At 37.7% G+C, this 21,479-nt stretch overlaps 1 protein-coding gene across 2 annotated transcripts in view; it reads left to right on the top strand.

The window, feature by feature from the left end:
- Positions 1–21,479, top strand: part of LOC122793140 — a 291,237-nt gene that overhangs the window by 126,931 nt on the left and 142,827 nt on the right. For both annotated transcript variants that reach the window (XM_044060925.1, XM_044060914.1), the window contains exon 4: positions 14,356–14,545. In XM_044060925.1, the coding sequence (XP_043916860.1) occupies positions 14,356–14,545 (190 nt within the window). The remainder of the gene's footprint in view (positions 1–14,355; positions 14,546–21,479) is intronic.

Raw genomic sequence — 21,479 nt, forward strand, 5'->3', positions numbered from 1 at the left:
CTTCCCCTGGACCTGGGCACATGTTCAGCCTACAGGCAGTAGTACAGGTCACAGGTATGTTATCAGGTTGGGTTCTAAGTATAAGTTCTGCAAACTCGATCTGGAGATGGAAGGCAGTGGAGGTGTATTATGGGTAAGGGGAGGAGTCTGGAGCTCGGAGCTGATGCTAGTAATTTTTGCCGGTTCGGATACGATACAGATCCGTATTCCTACAGGTTGAAGACAAATGAAGTACAACTACTCAGATGGAATGTTATGGTGAGTACATAACTTCTTTTTATTATGTTTTTTCACATTCTTGCATGGGAGAATGACTGGATTAAGGCCCTTAGTTTTATCTAGTAATAGTAGTAGTTTAAGAGAAAGCAATTAATGAAAAAGAATATTAAATATTATAAGGCTTTTTTTCTAGCAAATAAATGTATACTTAGTAACAATTCTGTATCTGGTCATCATGTCTCCATGGAAACAATTTGATAAATATAAATTTTCTAGGAGATAATGTTCTCTGAATGCTTTCAAGTGTTTTTCCAACTGGCTATAAACATAAAACAAAACCAGACAGCACTTAGTCGAAGCACAGGCTGCACCATGCATCTTAGCATGGATAACCCTTGTTTTAGGTTAACTCAAGTCTCTGAGTGTGGCTGTCAGTTTGGGACATTTGTTTCTATTAGGAGGACAAAACTTCAATATTTGAAGATAAATATAGTTTTCTGTGTTAGTAGTAAGTTAATAGGTTTTAGGGGCTACTGGGGTATTTTTTTTTGTTTGTTTGTTTGTTTGAGGACTTAAAATAAAACAAAAAGTTTTATAAGATGTGCCATTGGCTGAAATGGATATAACAAGAAACAACTGTATGAAAATTTAACCTGGCAAACAGTGTATGCCTGAAACACAAAAGTTGGAACTAGACATTTAACAAAAAAGTTGTTATACATAAAATGTGTGAGTAATAATTGTTTAATACAATGATGCATTATATAATGTCTTTAAATGTCAGTGGTCTCACAGATAAGTACAAAGTGAACTACATTAAAAATGTAGAGTGCAAATAGCTATGCTACAGGAAACAGACTTGAAAAGAAATAAATGTGTAAATTTGATAAAGAAAAGTTTTCAGGATGGTTATTCAGCAGAATACCAGGGACAAAGGAAAACAAGAGTACTTATATTAATTGCAAGAGGAGCTCCAATAGTGATAGAAGAAGATAAAAAAGGTAAAGAACCATCAGATCCAGGTTCACACAGGCCCGTTTCAATACTAAACCATGATTATAAAATGTTTATGTCTATAATGCCTAAAAGAATGTCAAAAGTGATAGGCATAGATCAATGTGGTTTTGTGGAGGGGAGGAAAACATTTGACAACATTAACAAAACACTGATGATCCAGAGGAAAGCAGAATGTAAGAAAATACCACTGTTGTTGTTGACTCCTGATGAAGAGAAAGTATTTGACGGAGTATGCTGGGACTTTGCAGGGCAATGGAAGCATTTGCATTCCCTGATAAAATTATAAGGTTGAGTAGGAGGATATATGAGAGATCGGAGGTGAAAATTAAAGTGAGTGGGTTCCTCTCTGATAATTTATGCTTGAGCATAGGAACCAGGCAGGGGAGTCCCCTTCCCCCTTTGTTATTTGCATTATATATAGAACTACTGGCAAAGAAAATAAGGGACTCAGAAATTCAAGGATATAATTAGTACGGCAGTAAAGAAAATCAGGCTCTATTTGCAGATGATATTATTTTATACCTGATAAAACCAGAAAAAGACATTACAGTATTGTAAAATATTTTGAGACAGTTTCAAATCTTTTCAGGATACAAAATTAATGAAGTTAAAACAAAGGCAATGGTGGTAAATTTTGTACCCACACATGAATTGGTTCAGCAATATCCACATTTATGGGGACATGATAAAATGAACTGTTTTGGAGTATGGATTAAAAATTATTCTGGTGTGGCAGCTAAGGTTACGTGGGAAGAGTCTAAACAAAAGATAATACAAAAACTGAGAAATTGGAAGCCCTTTTATGTGGATATGGATAGTAAGATACAAGCAGTAAAAATGTTTTTAGTCCCTTTAGTCTTATACACAGGTCAGGCAAATTTATTTATTTATTATTTATTTATTTGACATTTGTTAACCGGGTTAGTCTAACTGGGACAAAGCCCTTTTTCAGTGGAGACCCAGGGAGAAAAGCTCCACAGAAAAACATTCAATATTTTGACATATAATAATACATACATTTAAATAGACAAACAATAAAAGTTAACATTTCTGGTAATCTGAATAAATAATTGTAAACATGAAAAAATACAGATAGACCATTAGCTTAGAAAATCTAAAAAATAGGGCTAATAAGATTGGCTGAGAAAAATAGAATAAACAAACAAGCATGAAAGAAATGATAAATTACAGAAAAAAAGCAGAGAGGAGAGAAAGAAAGACTAACAGAGGTGACATAAAGAAAAATTAGGAGAAAGGTAGGGTTTCATAGATGTAGTAATAAGAATAAGAGAGTAGGTTACTTAGAGAGATAATTTAGTGAGGGGGAAGATAGCACAGACATAGTTTCTTTACTGACTTTCTGAATTGGGATTTGGATCTGATGTATCAGATGTCAAGAGGTAATTTATTCCAGTTCTCAGCAGGGTGACAGCTATAGAGATCTTTTCCTATATTGGACTTGAGAATGGTTAGGAGATTTTGTTCAGAGCTAGATGATAGATGAAATACTTGGACAGAAAGTGGGTTGGTATAGAACAGAATTAATTATTTGAAGCTGAGAGAGGTGGAGGTAATGAGGGAATTCAGACCAGTTCCGTTTTCTAAGTGCAATGCAGTGATGAGTTGAGTATGGACATTCAGCAGCAAACTTAGCAATCTTGTTGTAAGTAGATTATAGTTTAGAGATGAGTGAGGTCTGTAATTTGGTAAATATTTGAGAGCCATAAAGAAGGGTAGGTAACAGGTAGGCATGAGAAAGAGCTCTTTTAGCAGTACTAGAGAGAATGAATTTGTTTCTATAAAGGAGACCAAGTTTTTGATTGGTTTTCTTAATGTTACTTAGAGCATGTAGATCAAATTTTAGTTGGTCATCAATAGTGACTTCTAGTAGTTTAGTGTGGATTTATACTAAGATGGATGTATTACTTGGGGAAGAGATGGGGAAGGTTGATTTCAAGCGTGACATAGATTTGGTATGAAGAGTAAGAGTGTAGTTTTCTTTGGATTTAAGATTAAAGCATTTAGGTTAAGCCAGTTTTCAACAGACCAGAATGAGTTCTGTGTTTTATTAAGAAGTTCAGGTATGGTATCAGCAACAGTGATAACAGTGGAGTCATCTGCGTACTGGACAAGATATGAGTATTGGGTAGAGGAAGATAATTGATTAGTGAAGATATTAAAAAGAAGTGGTCCAAGAATTGACCCTTGGGAAAACCCATCTGAATAGGTAATTCAGGGTAGATAGCAGAACACCATTTGACAGATTGGAAATGATTACTAAGATAACTAGAGAATTATGAGATAACCATGAGATAGTGGAGGCAGACAGGTTTAAAAGAGAGAGTTTTTCTAAGAGAAAGGGGTAGGAGACAGTGTCAAATGCCTTAGAGAGATCAAGAAAGAGATATGGGACAAGTTTATTTTGGGCTCTGGCTTGAGAAATGGTGTTTATGAAGGAGATGAGAGCAGTAGAGTTACTGTGACCAGGGAGAAAACCATGTTGGGTGGGGGTGAGTAGGTTCTCATGTGAAAGGTGGTGTAATATTTGTTTGTGTACACATTTTTCCAAGATCTTGGACAGAGGAGATAGAATTGCTAAGGGCCTAAAGTTGGATAGCTCTAGAGAATTCCCTCGTTTATCGATAGGAAGAGTGTAACATTTTTTCCATAGATCAGGGATATTGTTATTATCCAGAGGAGAAGTTGTGGGTAGCAATTAATAAATTTATTATCTGGGAGGGAAAGATGGCAAGAGTCAAATGGGATAAGCTGATTCTTCAGCAGAGCAAGGTGGATTGGGATTACCAGATTTGAAGGAGTATTTCAGAGATACACAGTTAAGGTTCCTATACATAACACAAGCAGAAACCTATAATTCAATGTGGAAAGGGATGATGATGAAACAGGGGGTAAGCTCAAGAAACAAGAAGAGACTGGGATTTTGGATGCAGACCTTTAAGGAGAATAACAATAATCATACAGAGTATTATATTCATAAAGTAGCATAAAGTATTCTAAGAACTAAACCAACACGGGAATGGAGAAAGGAGATTCTGCTAATAGGGATGACTGTAATTAGGGATACAGACAATAGACAAGAGGGGGCTGGAATTTATTGGAGAAAACTGGCAAAGGAACCAAGGTTTTGGGAGCAAATAACTAGAGAGGGAAAGGTAATAGAATGGGAAGACGCCAAGAATTTATTTGGACTGCAGGTTATAGACTGCCTTCCTCTATCAAGGATTGATATCAGAGTATAGGTAAAGAGAAAGAAATAAGGGGGTCCTAAATGAAAGACCAACACTGCTAGAGTTTTTAGTAGAATCTAGAACAGAAGCTGCTGTTAAAAAAGGAATAATTAATAGAGTATATAAAATATTGCATGATAACTATAAGAATCAATCAGAGGAGCTTAGAAAGAATTGGGAAGAGACAATGGATAAGCAATTCACAAAGAAATAATGGGGGATGTATGTATGTCCCCCAAATATACAACATAATCTAGAAGATTTATGATTTTTGCTTGGAGATGTTTACATAGATATTTTTATACCCCAAGTAGACTGCAGAGAATTTCTCCTCAGGTAGATAGCAAATGTTGGAGTTGTGATGGGGAAGAAAGAGGTAATTGGAAACAGATTTTGTAATGAGTTGGCAGACTTTAAGGATTCCCTGCAGACTACTCTGTCAGAGATACTGGCTGAGCAGATTGATATGACTAGGGAAATTATTTGTCTGAGCTACGATATAGAATCAGAATTGTCTAGACATAGTAAGGCTTTGCTGAGTCTAATTATGGTGGCTGCCAAAAAAGCAATTATTAGAAAATGGAAATCAAAGTCCAACTGTACTAGAAGCACTGAATATAGTAACAGAGATAAAACAACTGGAAATGGGATGATTAGAAAAGGTTAGGAGCAAATTACTTATGAAAAAATGGTACTTGTGGGAAAAGTACATACAGGGAAGGAATGAGGTTTAAAAGAAGGCAGGATTTGGATAAGCTATGTAATGTTAGACTGACAATGATTGGGTAGATTATAAGTGATATATAATCTTTGTAACTAGAATTATGTCAATATGGTTTGTGATGTAAAATGTTTGCAAATGAGATTGTGCCAATATGGTTTGTTTTAATTTCTATAAATATATGATTGCCTATGTCATAAGTGATTAAGAAAGATGTTTCTTATTTTAAAAAAAAGTAACTATAACTGCATGGTTATAAACAGAGAGACCTGATCATAAGTCCTTGTAGAACATCAGAGTTTTATCTGCTCCATGTTCTACCATTTACAGAAAAGAGAGAGAAAGAAAAGTATAGGGGAGCAGTTTTTGAAAGTTATAACACATTTAGTGCTATCCCATGGTTCTTTATTGTACATAGAGCTTTAACTATTCCAATGTACTATAAGACATAGAAAAACAGACAGACAGAAAAATTGTAGCACTGAAATGTGTCTTACAGTTTTGAAAGCTATAACACACTTGGAGCTATCCTACAGATAGTGGCCAGAAGTGACTGGTGTTCAGTATTATAGCTTTTAAATTTTCTTCAGCTTTGTAACACTGATCTGTGCTGGCTGTTGTTTATGCCTCAGTGCAAGACTACAGAATAATAGCTCTAAAATAGCTTAAAAGTCTTTGTTAAGCAGCTTTCTTCCAACAAAAAGGTACTTAAAAACTTTATCTTTTTTTCCCATCTTTGGAGCATACTCTTGGCTTGCCATGTACTATATACCCAGGGATTCAATAAACTTCATGTAAGCTTAGCAGGAAGCTACACAGAGTTTACATGTTTGCGTGATGAGCAGCAATGCTAATTGTATATGCATGCCATGCATCTTGCTTACACAAATACAAATGAGGTTTTGTGACCAGCAACAGTGTTGCCAACCACAAAACTGTGTAAAACAGCACAAGCACATTCAGACATACAAACATGTTTACCTATGGGTAAACTAGTTCTGTGGGATTGCACGGACAGTCAAAATGAATACCAGGGTATAATTTAAGGCAATGAGCACATTATTAACACATAACAGGAAAGTGTACTCAGTGCAAAGTACAGTACAACCATTTTTGCCATACTGAAATAAAGGTTTGGTGATGATCATCAAGGGTACATAGAGTCCATTATAAAGACATAGACTGGGGGAATGTGTGCAATAAAAATGGCCACAGACAGGAATGGTAGGAATGAAGTATGGGTAAGAGGGCAGGTGAAACATGGTAATGTACACCAGGTAAGGGCATGTCAATGTACGTGCACCCCAAAGACAAGACAGTTTTATCATGAACAGTCATCACATATGTACAGAATACAGTAGATACTTCTGATTACACCTCCTGTGTGGGTATATTATGTGACTCTCAGACAAGGTCATAAATCAATGGAGATAACTGTTACAAGCAACATGATATGATCACTAGAGAGGACATTTAGCAAGGACGATGTATACAACAGAGGATATGTGCATATTCAGGAAATACGAAAAAAAGCAGCGGAGCATGACCCAGGAACACTGATTTAATAAGAAAAATGTTGTAAGCACAAAACACGCTTTCGGCGAGCCCAGTGTCTCACCTTCTTCAGACAAAGTTACAAGCCAACTAGCAAACATTTTATATCATCAGTAATCAATCAATTTTAATTAAATTAGTACCACTTATCTAATTAAATAAGTCTAATTCTAAATGCAAAAGCTTAAACAGCGCATTTATGAACACATTTATGCTATAGCTAGGCAAGATTTAAATAATGCTCTTGCAAGGCATATTCATACTTATTCTGGACACTCCTTTAAGTTTACAGTTTTGGGTAGAATTCTGGTGGACAACAAAGGTGGCCCTTGGCAGATTCACTTGGAAATAAACAAATTAGTTTGGCAGTTACGTACATGTGCATATACTCATCCAGGCTTAAATGAATTTGTATCTATTGCATGTGTTTTAAAATTATTATCCACTAAAAGGTAGTAGTTTAATGTGCAGCATGTTGTCTTTTTGTATAAATTGATGTATATACCCAGATATATAAAAACATGGTAACAAGTTTTGTTCTTTGTTTTAAACGTATTAGGTTTATTAACCAAAAGGATGAAGGTTGTTTGTTTTGGGATTATGTAATCATCTCTTTTAGAGGGTTTTAAATTTAGTATGATGCTGTTATAATGATATTAACATATAATGTTTTTAAACACATCTCAGTTACCAATTAAAGTGTATTTTATATAATATTTACATTTTTATACACATACTGCTATATTTATATGTGTATATTAGTTTGTTTTTGGTGCAAGTACACACACACATACACATATATATGTATATGTAAATGAATTTAATTTTTAAATTTATTAGATTTATTTATTGTTTGGTAAAATTATTTATTTACATTTATTGTGTGTGTGCATCAAATTTAAAACAGATTAAAATAGATTTAAAACAGTTTTAAAACATTTTTAAAATAACATTAAGAATAGGCTTATAGATTTTATATGTTAAAACATGCTATCTTTTTAAAAAATTGTTGCATTTAGAATTAGACTTATTTAATTAGATAAGTAGTACTAATTTAATTAAAATTGATTGATTACTGATGATATAAAATGTTTGCTAGTTGGCTTGTAACTTTGTCTGAAGAAGGTGAGACACTGGGCTCGCCGAAAGCGTGTTTTGTGCTTACAACATTTTTCTTATTAAATCAGTGTTCCTGGGTCGTGCTCCGCTGCTTTTTTTCATATTTCCTGAGTCTGTGCATTGGTTTGGTTACATTGGTGTTCAAGTTTGTGATTACCATGAGCAGTTCGGGCACTTCAACTCAAGGATCTTTATTTTCTCAGAGGGATGGTGACGCTGGTAACACACAGGAGAGCTTTGCTAATGAAGCGAATGCTGAAGGCAACTTGACTCTCCTCTTGCAGCTTGTCATGGATCGTGTTGACAAGCTTACACAGAAGGTGGAAGCTTTACAAGCTACTGGCGTATCTGGAGTACAAAGCGCTGGTTCCTTACCACTGCCAGCGTTAAGCGCTCGTTCTGTTTCTTCGTGTCTGCCTAACAATCCTGAGGCACCGAGGATGACTCCAACTAGCACTTCTGGTGCTTTGCTTACTACGGGGTCTGTTTTTGTATGCAGTCCTGCTTCTTCGGATATTCCGCCTGGACAGACTAATAGGAATAGCACAACAAATGGGGAGCAGGAAGGAAGCACCATTCCTGCTTCTAATTTTACAGGAAGCCCTTCTATTAACAGATTTCTCAGTCACATTGATTTTTTTAGTGACGAGACCAGCGAAGGAGTTTCTGAAAGCAGTCAACAGAATGTAAGTGATTTATCTTATCTTATCACTGTTTTTGACTCTAAACTATTCAAGTGCAGGAAACTGCAGCTTGAAATTTCTTATTTAAAAGAATGCTTGGTCAAGAAATTGGTTCCGAAAGGTTTGCGGCAATGGCGCTTTCCTGTTGGACTAGTGGAAGGTTCCCAATTCCACAAAGCCTTGTTGGCATTGTTTGACCAGCAAGGTTTTGAGTACATGAATTTGATGGTTACACAATATCAGAAGGAGGTTGATTGTTTTAAAACTGAACTTGCAAGTCTCGAAGAAAATATTAAGGCTGACTCAGAATTTATTAGATACAAATATGAGTACTTGCGTATTTTTAGTAGTATTGAGGCTACTATTAGTAAGCTTACTAACAATAAAATGAAAAAGATCAATAGAGACATTAATGAATACCGGTTACATAAAGCTTATCCTCGACCCCCATTATTGTCTAACAAGTTGCAAAATATGGGCCTGGATGGACATAATCAAGCTGAAACGCTTAATGCAACCGGTGGCCAACAGAATTTAGTAGGAGAACCTAATGACATTGAAGAGATGCGTCTTCGTCGTAGCGAAAGGCTTATGAGCAACACCAGTAAATCTGTTAACATTAATGCTAACAGGATTGACAACAGTAACAACAATTCCTTTGAGGAAGGCTCTGTTAATAATTGTGATAATTCTAATAACCAACAGGGTTTTCCCAGGAACAACAAAAAAGCCAGACAAGTCAATGGACAGGCGAGGAACAATCAGGGCAATTTCAGGAACCGCAGAGCCCAACGCAGGAGATGACAGATTATTTCCCTGAGCTAGTGACACTGACTGACTCTAAAGGGGACTTTAAAATTTATAATTACACTTCTTTTGTCATTGACTCTAATCTTGTTGAGTTTTTTGCTAGAGGGTTATCATTTGTGCCTGATATGCCATTTGACTTAGTGAAAACCATCATTGATCTTAAGTTATTCGTAAGAAAACTCAATTTGAAAGTATTGTTGGGGGATGGAATACTCCCATCTGGTACCCTGAGAGTTCCTAGCATTTTTAACCCCCCACTACATGACACACTACGTCTGTTTGAAAAGATGTGTGAATATGATTTACGGGCTCTTAAGGTGAACAAACCTTCCTATAAGCGGCACTATAATACTACTAGAGATGAAAGAGAGTTTTTAGTGTTGTTAAAAAATTGTAATATAAGAGTAATGAAGCCGGATAAAGGGGGTGGCTTGGTTTTTATGGATAATGTTGTGTATGTTCAGAAAATGGTTACACTACTAAATACAGGTAGCTACCAAACTGTGAGTATTAATGAAGTTAACACTGCTTATGTGAAAATTACAGGTATGATTGAGGATTTATTTTTGGAAAGAGTTATAGATACTGATCTGTATCAATACTTAAATGTCTTAGCCCCTAGGCTACCGGTTTTGTGTGGCATTCCAAAAACACATAAAAGTTTATTACAACCCCCTTTCCGTCCTATTGTGGATGGGCGTGGTTCTATTACTGTTGCATGTGCCAAATATGTTGACAGTATTTTAAGACCTTTAATCAAACAGGAATCTCAGATTTGTAAAGACTCTTGGAGTTTTCTCCAAGAAATCAGAAAGATTCCCTTTGATGTTAATTCCTGGTTTTTGACTATTGACATTAAGGATTTATATACTGTCATACCACAAGAATTGGGCATTCAATGGATACGTGAATTCCTTTTAGATAAAAAATAGATGATAACACAACATACTTAGTTGAGACACTATTAGAAATAGTCTTAAATAACAACTTTATGTCTTTTGACAAGAAAATTTATCTTCAAAAATCAGGAGTTGCCATGGGGTCACCCTGTGGAGGGAGTTTCGCCAATGGAGTGCTGGCATACTGGGAGAGGAACTTTCTGTTCACTGACGATGCTTTTAGGAATAATGTCACCTGGTACACAAGGTACCAGGATGACATGTTTCTTATTTAGAAAGGGTCTCCCTCTGAGGTGCCTAAATTTTTAGACACTATCACAAGTACGACATCCTTTTTGGAGTTTACTTATAATTTGCAGAAATCCAAGATTAATTATTTAGATATCTTGATTATTAAGGATGAGATTAATTTAAGATACAAGAGCCTTATTTATTGAAAGCCCACTTACTCTAATGCATTTCTGCATTTTACGAGTTCCCACCCTAGTTATCAGAAGAAGGCAGTAGTTAAAGGCCAGATGGTAAGAGCAGCCAGAATGATTTCTGAGTTGGATGACTTTTTGCTAGAATGTGAACATCTGAGTGAAATGTTTGCAAATAGAGGTTATCCGGCATCTTTGCTTGTTGACATCAGAACAGAAGTAGTTAACAAAAGAAAATCAGGGTTTTATAAACCTATTCTTTCTTTTGATGTTAACATTTTGGAAACTGCTCCCTCTATTTTACCTAGACCAGGGGCTGACAACAACAACCAGTCTGGTTCCGGAATGAGATTTCTTTGTACCTTCTCAGTGGATCACTTTGAAATTAGGAAGGTGCTCAATAAATATTGGGCCTTGATTACTGAGGATAGTTATTTGGCCCACAAGTTAGGTGAGGTTCCTAAATTAACTTTTAGAAGAGGGCGGAATGTAAAATCTTTGTTAGAGTTTAAATCACAACCCTCAAGCCAACGGCTCTCAGGAATGATTAAGTGTGGGGCTTGTAACCAATGTAAACATATCCTCACTGACCCAAAAGTCAAGATTAGGAACGAAGAATATAAAATAATAGGAAAACATAGTTGTGATACTTCTGGAGTGGTCTATTTAGCCTTATGTCAAAAATGCACCACATTTTACATAGGGAAAACAGAAAGAAAGCTTAAACAGCGCATTTATGAACACATTTATGCTATAGCTAGGCAAGATTTAAATAATGCTCTTGCAAGGCATATTCATACTTATTCTGGACACTCCTTTAAGTTTACAGTTTTGGGTAGAATTCTGGTGGACAACAAAGGTGGCCCTTGGCAGATTCACTTGGAAATAAACGAATTAGTTTGGCAGTTACGTACATGTGCATATACTCATCCAGGCTTAAATGAATTTGTATCTATTGCATGTGTTTTAAAATTATTATCCACTAAAAGGTAGTAGTTTAATGTGCAGCATGTTGTCTTTTTGTATAAACTGATGTATATACCCAGATATATAAAAACATGGTAACAAGTTTTGTTCTTTGTTTTAAACGAATTAGGTTTATTAACCAAAAGGATGAAGGTTGTTTGTTTTGGGATTATGTAATCATCTCTTTTAGAGGGTTTTAAATTTAGTATGATGCTGTTATAATGATATTAACATATAATGTTTTTAAACACATCTCAGTTACCAATTAAAGTGTATTTTATATAATATTTACATTTTTATACACATACTGCTATATTTATGTGTATATTAGTTTGTTTTTGGTGCAAGTACACACACACATACACATATATATATGTATATGTAAATGAATTGAATTTTTAAATTTATTAGATTTATTTATTGTTTGGTAAAATTATTTATTTACATTTATTGTGTGTGTGCATCAAATTTAAAACAGATTAAAATAGATTTAAAACAGTTTTAAAACATTTTTAAAATAACATTAAGAATAGGCTTATAGGTTTTATATGTTAAAACATGCTATCTTTTTAAAAAAATGTTGCATTTAGAATTAGACTTATTTAATTAGATAAGTAGTACTAATTTAATTAAAATTGATTGATTACTGATGATATAAAATGTTTGCTAGTTGGCTTGTAACTTTGTCTGAAGAAGGTGAGACACTGGGCTCGCCGAAAGCGTGTTTTGTGCTTACAACATTTTTCTTATTAAATCAGTGTTCCTGGGTCGTGCTCCGCTGCTTTTTTTCGTATTTCCTGAGTCTGTGCATTGGTTTGGTTACGTTGGTGTTCAAGATATGTGCATATTGTGAAGATGTGCCAAAAAAGTTACTTGAATATGAATGAAATGTCAGCATAGGCCTCAACAAGCAACAGGCTTGTGGACAACAGTAGACAGAAGCATGCACAATCATGGACAATATCAAGATAATACCACGACCAATCTGTGTCATTGACATAAAATATGTGATTGTGAGTTATTAACATGTTCTGCATGAACACACTTATACCACTGTAATGATTGTCAGTAATCTATAAGGGAAATGAAGCACACCGTCCTGAAAAATGACCACTTTTGGGAGGTGTTAAGAGGGACACTGTTACGCCTGTATTTTATATTAGGAGAAATCCTGGCTAGTTTAGAGGTTTACATGGCACATATGCCACAATCTACACTTGCGTGAATGTAACCCATGCCATCAATGTTGTCAATGAGCTGTGTATTTACTGGGTGCATCACAGGAAGATGTATCACACATGTATGCTGTATAACACCTTGAAGTGAAGTCTCCACTGTCAACTCCTAATGGTTATGCATCACAAAGAATACTTATGTATTAACAAAAAGATATGTGGAAGCATAGTGCATACCTATGGTGATAGGTGGAATGTGAAAAATTGCACTGGATGAATGTGGATTATTTTTTGTAATCAGAAAGTAAACTTTGGATTTACAATGAACAACTGTCCCTGTTTCATAGACTGGCCTTGTTTAACTAAGCATGGACTAGTGTCATAAGAATAAGACACAGGACATGCTATGAAACTGATGACCTATACTCCCATTACTCAAGGACCTAGGTTTGGTCAGAGTAGGAAACAGCAGTGTTTGAACTTATCTTTATTAATATTATTTTATTATCTTGTTTGCAAACTACAGTTTTCTTTGTTTTAGGGCCTAGGCAAAGGTGAGATAGTTATTTGCCCGTTACCACACACTGTGATATAACCCTATCTATTACACAATCCTAGAGTCACAAAGGAAGTATGGATGCAGGATGGAGACATTTATTTACTTTTAAACAGCAAAACTGAACCTCATTTGTGGTTCACGTGGAAGATAGTTTTCTTATTTTTTAAAGAGGCTGATATATAAACGGAAAAGATTGTCGGGTTGGTAAATGGTAAATATAGGGTGTGTGTGTGTGTGTGTGTGTGTGTGTGTGTGTGTGTGTGTGTGTGTGTGTGTGCGCGTGTGTGTGTGCGTGCGTGTGTGTGCGTGTGTGTGCGTGTGTGTGTGTGTGTGTGTGTGTGTGTGTGTGTGTGTGTGTGTGTGTGTGTGTGTGTGTGTGTGTAAACATGCACATGTGCCTGTCTCTGTCTGCATGTGCACATGTGCTTGGGCTGAGATAGCAAGGTCACTCTGATCTGCTGGCAGAGTAGAACGCAACACCATTATTCTGGGTCTGTGTTCTCTGAAGTAAATGAGAATTCTCGTGCTTCTTATCACTGCTGGCACAGTACTGAACATTGACCTAAAAGCAATTATTAAAGGAGCAACATCTGTGAGCTGTTCTAGGAAAGACTGGCCAACCGCACCAATATGTTGTTTGCATGTGAGTGAAACACTGTATGCTGGGGTTCTGCTCATGTTTATTCAGGTAAACTTGTTTTCATTTTCCCAACAATTACTATTAAGTCCGCACTAAAAGTGACTGGTGGGTAAGAAGACACACTGTAGAAGTACACACTGATCTTTTGTATGCTTTTAATGACTTTGAATAATACAGAAGAGGGGAGAGTTCAGATGCCTTAGCATTCCTAACTAAATAAGTGTCTACTTCTATTCAGATTTTCAAATTTTGATGTTACTGTACTAGGCACACTTGTTTTGTAGGTTTAGCTTTATAATGAATTTTGCTTTTCTTGTCCCTAGATCGATGTTGATAATGACATATGGGAGAAAGTCGTAAAATCTGCAGAATGCTACCTTAATGGGGAACAGCAATCTCCAACTATGTTTGATGAGGCCCAAGAATGTACCTTCACTGAGCTGCTACCCTACTGGACTGGTTTTAGAAGAGCAAAAATAAAACAATCTGCTGACTCTTTCCAGAAACTACAAGGTATATTGAGTAGCTTACGTTTTCCTTTCCCTATCACCATATATGTAAATGATGATGCTTTGGCTCTGGGCTTTGCAAAAAACCACAATTCTGACAATTTTCTATGAACAGATTAGAACCATGATAAACTGTAGTTATGCAGGAGGTTTATATATCAAAACAAGTTTTTTTTTTGCTTTTATAATTACAAAATAAAACAGTAGAAAGTATAATATATTAATTATCATTATAGCAGTTTAAACTACAGTTTAGGCATCACTAGATGAAATAATTATAATCAAAGATTACTGTCTAGAATATTGCATGTCTTTGAATCCCTTTTACCTCCATGGCTGCCAGCCATTAAGGTTACCCCAGTGTGCCTTGAGCCCATGCATTCCGCTGTAGTGTGGTAACCAGCACGGGGTGAGAGCCAAATGGACAGGCTGTGATCTAGGTAGCCATGGAGGTGGTCTGTGCCCTCACTAGCTGTCTGTAAAGGCCCTTGCCCCACCCTTAGCGACTGGTATGGGTGCCTACATCCCCATATCCTAAGCCCTTCCCTTGCTTGTGCTTCATTGCACCCACTGCCACTGGCTTGAGATCGTTAAGCCCACCTCCCCATTCCTGGACACTTCAGTGCCGTGCAAGCCTCTGCTCACATGGTGACAACTGGGTGACTTTAAACCAATGCTCCCCCACCACATAGAGGGTGAGGTTACACTAGTCGCTTGTTTCCATCACCCCCACCATTCTAGTACCTGAGCTGCTGTTCAAACTCAGGTCTGTCATCTGAGTTTTAGTCAGGGCTTTCTTCTCTAACCACAGAACCAGTGCTGTCGAGAATACTGCATGCTAGCTCACCTGCGAGCTGCCTCATGATTTCTATTCAGGCCATCATCAGAATGATAAGTTAGAGGTTCATCAGTCATAACCCCTACCTGCATAGACCACTTTGAACTGAAGTATTTCTCTAATGAGTTTATTACACAGTGTTTTGACAATGGCAGTCACATAGCCAGACAAATTATGTTACCAGTCAAACATATCTGTTAAATATCTAAGAAAATTCAATGATGATTGCAGCACCAATGAAGTTTTCAAAAGAAGGGTCCCTATGAACACAGAAAGTATTGCAGATTTGTACAGTCTAACAGCAGACTGATAATAATTTAGTACACAGAACATGATTACACTCTGAAACTGGCAAAAATGTTAAGCTCTTTAGGATCATAGGATCATAGGAAGTTACTATTGGCCCTGATGCCCTTACAAGCCTAGCCAAGAATTTAGCCCATGTTCCAACAAGTCAGCACCAGATGCCCCTGTCCAGCAGGGACACAGGTGGAATCCCAGGTGTGTATTTTCTGTTCCCCATCCAGTTATCCAGGTTATGCTTAAAAAGGGTTAATGAGGTACTCTGCTTGACATGGAGAGGGAGTCTATTCCACAGAAGGGGGAGTCTCTGGGACACAAATCTGTCCCACCAACAAGTCCTATTGATGTCACAGACCAGGTTGAAGTCACATGTGTGGGTTACTTGAGTGGAGCTTGATTTGCAGATATGCAGCAGTCCCATCAAAATGGGGTCTGAGATTGCTTTGTATGCCAGACAGAAATTACCTCTGATGAGTCTGTATGAGACTGAGTAGAGGCACAGAGCCTTCATCATATCTGTGTAGGGTAAATGTTTGAGACCCTGGTTTTTCCTGGTAAGGAACCTCTGTGGTCTCTACAGCTCCTGCATGTGCTTTGTAAGGTACATGCCAAAAGGGACATTGTACTCAATTAATGGGTCTTCTAAGGGAAGAATACAGGGATGCTATGACCTCCTTGTCCATGGATGAGATACCTTTACTAATGAGGTGTTCCATGTAGAAAGCTTTCTGCACAACAGAGGCAATATGGCGGTCAAAAGTCAGTTTGCTATCAACATGGGTGCCCAAGTCCATCGTGATTGATTGTGTGCTTAAGACCTTGTTATCAATGTGATAATTTGTAGGAAAGTCACTCTCCCCAAAGGAGATGGTGATGCATTTTTTGGCATTCAGTTTGAGGCCATGTTTCTGGCACCAGTCATTAGTTTGGGTGAGACCCTCTTGGAGGATGTCCACATCACTAAGGGAACTGATGACAGCGCCCAGCTTGCAGTCATCTGAAAATCTGGTCAGCCATAGCCCACTGGTTTTGGCCTGCACCTCAAAAAAGAATATCCCAAACAACAGAGACCACAAGACCAGTCCCTGGGGTACACTCCTCATTACAGATCTACTGCTTGAGGTGGCTTCCCATATTTTGACTAGGTGGGTTCTATCAGTGAGCCAGTTTGCTACCCATCTGGTAACATACAGATTGATGCCTATTTGAGAGAGTTTATCTATTATACCTGAGTCATCTTCTTCTTTCGGCTTTTCCTGGTTAGGGATTGGCACAGCGGATCACCTGTCTGCTCATGACTGGCAGTGGAGTTTTATGGTGTTGAGTTGCCAGCCCAGTGCCCAAACTTCCACAGAAGGCACACACATGCATGCACTCATGCCTAGGGCCAATTTAGAGTGTCCAGTCCACCTACAGCATGTTTTTGGGATGTGGGAGGAAACGGGAGCACCCAGAGGAAACCCATGCGACCACAGGGAGGACATGCAGACTCTGCACAATAGGCACCCCAGCCAAGGATCGAACCAGAAAACCTCTTGCTGTGAAGTGATCTATTATACCTGAGTGGGGAATAGTATTGAAGGCTTTGGCCAGGTCAAGGTAGGCAGTATGCACCATCTTCCCCTCATCCATGGCTTTGATGACTGTCTCAAAGAAGTCAACCAAGTTTAACAGGCATGACCTCCCCTTGACGAAACCAAACTGTGTGGGATCGAGTGTTTAGAGATTGCCAATCTCCTTGTTAATGAGGTCCATGATAACCCACTCTATGGCCTTGCAGATCAGGCTAGCTAGGCTGATGTGTCTATAATTTCCTGGATCAGTGGATGCTCCACCTTTGTGCAAAGGGATGACAGTGGCTGTCCTCCACTCAGCTGGGATGAAGCCAGTACTCAGACTTTGGTTGAATAGGGTGCCTAATGGTGCTGCAAGTTCCTGCTTGAATTCACGTAGGCTGCAGGCTTGGATGTTATCGGGTCCCATGGAGGCTGTATTTTTTGCCTTTGAGAGGGCAGTGATGACTTACTCCCTAGAGATAATGTAAGGGGGCCAGGTGCAGGGGATCTCCTGTTTTACTGATGCGGGGGACAGAGAGGTGAAGTTTTCACTGAACCTGTCTGCCAGCAGGTTGGCTATATCTACAGCATTTGTGAATGTGGTGTCCTTGACAACCAGTTCTGAGCAGATCTGGGTGCTTCCTTTGAGATTGCATACATATGTGAAGAAAGCCTTATAACTGTCTTTAGTAGTTGCAGCCAGTTTGCACTCGAAGTTCGCTTTGGAGGATTTCACTTATTTGCTTGTTCATGCTAAGGAGAGATTGCTTCCCATTAGGTACCTGCTCCTTCTTGGTCCTGAACAGCAATTTTTTCCTTTTATTACAGAGTTTATTTATTGCAGATGTCCGCCAGATAGGTTTACTCTTCCCTAAGGAGCAGGATTTTGTCCTGTCAGGTATTCTTGATTCCATGAAACTATATAGATGCTTGTATAGTACCTTGGTGTAGGTTTGGACATATGTACCAGATCCTATGGAGGGGGAGGGGGCTGTGAATCAGTTTATACCTTCCCTCAGGAGGATTTCTAACATCAGAAAGTTGTAGAGCAAACTTTGAAGTGCTGTGATTACTCTCCAAAATCAGAAAAAAAAGATTAAATCTTTTACATGCTTCTGTAAAAGCGCTTTCAAAGGTGCGTAACATTTGTTACATACCCCCCCCCAGGCACCATTATGGTCCACTATCAGAGAAGTAACATTCCTTTGCACTCAATTGTCCCTGCATTTCTTTCCTCATATATCCACGGAAGTTGACAGATGTTACTCTGTAAATAACTAATTTAAATTATGGCAGCATTTGAAAACTGTCCCTGACTTTTTTCTGCAATTATATTTACTTGCTGTTTATGGGATAGCCCTCGCCAAGTGCTTTTGCTAGCTTTCAAAACCAGTAAAAAACATTGCCTTTTTTCTATAACTAGTAGTACATGGAGTAAATAAGATCTGGTCTCACTTCACTCTCAAGGTGAATATCTTTCCATGTCTTGAGCACATAATAAAGTGGTTATGATCAGAGACCTAATAATAGCTCTCTGTGTTATGCATATGCACCTTTGACAGTTAAGATTGGATCGCTTGATGCAGCCACCAGAGAACAGAGTCAGAAGTATTTTGTAAATTAAAAAGCTGTAATAGACTTCATGCTGCTGATCAAAGTTATACTTCACATCTGTCTGTGTGGCAGTGCTAAGCGTGTTATGGTTTTCAAAGCTGTAAAACACTTCATGCTCCTTTTTCTCTCTGTAAGTTGTAGTACAACAGAGCAGCTAAAGCTCCATGTACTGGAGGGTTCCTATTACAAGACCGAAGACGGTCTTTGTCAAACATATAAGACTGGAAAGGCAAAATATCGAAGCGGCTTTTAAGCAAATTCTTTCCCTGGGAAAGAATTTGCTTGGCCGCTTCATTACTTTGCCGTTTTCTGCACTGTAGTGCAGTCTCGGAGTTGGTATATTTAAGTAGGGGGTGGGGGTTGAAGCCCCTCACTTAATGTAATGTTTTGAAGTGTTTTTTTTTTTTTTTTTTTGTTGGAACAGCGATTTTTCTCCCTTGGAAAAAATTTGCTGTTCTGACAGTTCAACATTGTAAGCTTTCGCTTACATAGGGTCGATTAATCACCGTTCACTTTTTTAAGTGTTCAGTGATGTAATATAAACCCATACTGGGATGGATCTCTAATTGTAACTATTTGTTAATCATTTTCAGAAATGGGTTCAAGAAATTTACCTTGCTTTCAAGTTGAATTTCTTGACTCCATTTCTCAAAAATGTTAACAGACTGGTCATGAACAGCAACACATTTATAATCCTGTATGAAATATGCAAAGTAAGAGCTGCTGAACATATGACCTTTGTTTGCTGTCACAGGAATACAGTGGTGCTCCCAGCAGGAAAAGCATATATTTGTGCATGTGTTTCAGTGCACACACAGTTAATCTTCTTCCCCTTTACTTTTTCATCTAGTAGAATGAACAGAAGTGTCACTAGCAGTAGGCCATTAGATAATATTGTATGATATATATATATATATATATATATATATATATATATATATATATGTGTGTGTGTGTGTGTGTATGTGTGTGTGTGTGTGTGTGTGTGTGTATGTGTGTGTGTGTGTGTGTTTGTAGAGAGAGAGAGAGAGAATTCCAGATATGCATAAATGGGTGTGCCTTCGCTGAAGTTTGGGCATCGGGCTGGCAACTCGGCACCATAAAAATCTACTGCCAATCATTAGCGGACTGGATTTCCGTTGTGGCGACCCCTTACCGGGAAAAGCCAAAAAGACAAACAACAACAACATTAACCTTTACAGTACATTGACTGCTTAGTGTTGTATGCTTTATGCACATAAAGTCTCAAGTGCAGAGACTAAGGTGTGTACTGCTTAATAGTGTTTCACAGTACTTTGAAGAATTATTTAATAGCAATTTGAATAACAATTTTGATTTCTGTTTAATCAAGCATGCTGTTCTTCACCACTTACACATTTAGCTCCTGAAGGCTTCTTCTCAATTGATTAGGATAGCAAGCTTGTAGTACCACTGAAGTTGGAAGAGGAATTCAAATAGGCACTGTTGCATCAGTAGTCAGAATGTATAATGGTGTAGAAATAATTCAATCAACCACCCTTCTCTGGTCAGTGGTCTTGTCTTTCATCCAGCTTTAGGTACAAAGGCAGATCATTTATCTCCGTCTAGGAAATGTGATTGATCAGCTATCCTTTTTCCATTAATGTTCTGGTTATACACCTACCTTAGCATACGTGCTGGTTTTTTTTCGTGTCAAAGATCATTGGCTGTTGATCATCACTTCCAATTTTTTTTTAAATTTTGCTCATGAGATGGTTTTCCCAACCTCAGTTGACTCTCAGCTGGCTGAAGACCATCTGTTTGTTGATCGTATCTTAATTGGCTTATGCCATCTCTATGTATCGCCCATAGTAGATGTTAGCGTTCCAGTACTTGAATCTATTTGATCCATTTGCATGTGCCAGTTCTGTAGCATCTGGTCCCAGTTTTCAAGCCTGTAGTAAAACTTCTCACTAGTCTTTTACTCCTATGCTGAAAATGCAATTTGTGTATTATTTTATGTGCACCTGGTTTTGTTGACAGGCTAGTCTATAATGCAGATTTCAGGTCAAGGACAACCTTGCTGGTGTGTTATTAATGACTGTGTGTGCAATTTTATGGAACACAAAGAGTAAATTATCAGTCCTGTCTTGCAGAGCTTACTGTCAGTGCTCATAATATTCACAATTTTCTAAAATGTTTGTATATCTTCTCCAGTCAGACCACTTATGGCTATGTTGTGAACAGCAGTTATACAATGTTTAATGCCATTTTGCTTTATAAATGCTTTGGGATTTTCTGATATGAATTGTGAACTATCATCACCACTATGCTATGGCAAGTTATATATTGCAGACATGCAGGAGTGTCTTTTCAGACATATTTGACTATGCATATACCTCAAATCGCTCTTTATATGCATCCACTGGAATTAGGAACATTAAGTCCATAAAATAGGTAAGCACTACATCCACCTACCTTCCCTGTGAGTACCCACTTCCCTTAAAGGCACACTCCCTGTGAGTACCCACTTCCCTTAAAGGCACAGCACTCCCTTAAAATTTTTAGCATGTCGAGTGGAAGATTGCTGGCATCCTCTCCGGTTCAGCTGGTTAATCTGGGAATCTTGAGACAATGCTACAATTGTCTCATGTACACAGACAACCCTC

Source organism: Protopterus annectens, chromosome 1.part0 (genome assembly GCF_019279795.1).
Source record: "Protopterus annectens isolate FY-2018-M chromosome 1.part0, PAN1.0, whole genome shotgun sequence".
NCBI classification, from domain to species: domain Eukaryota; kingdom Metazoa; phylum Chordata; order Ceratodontiformes; family Protopteridae; genus Protopterus; species Protopterus annectens.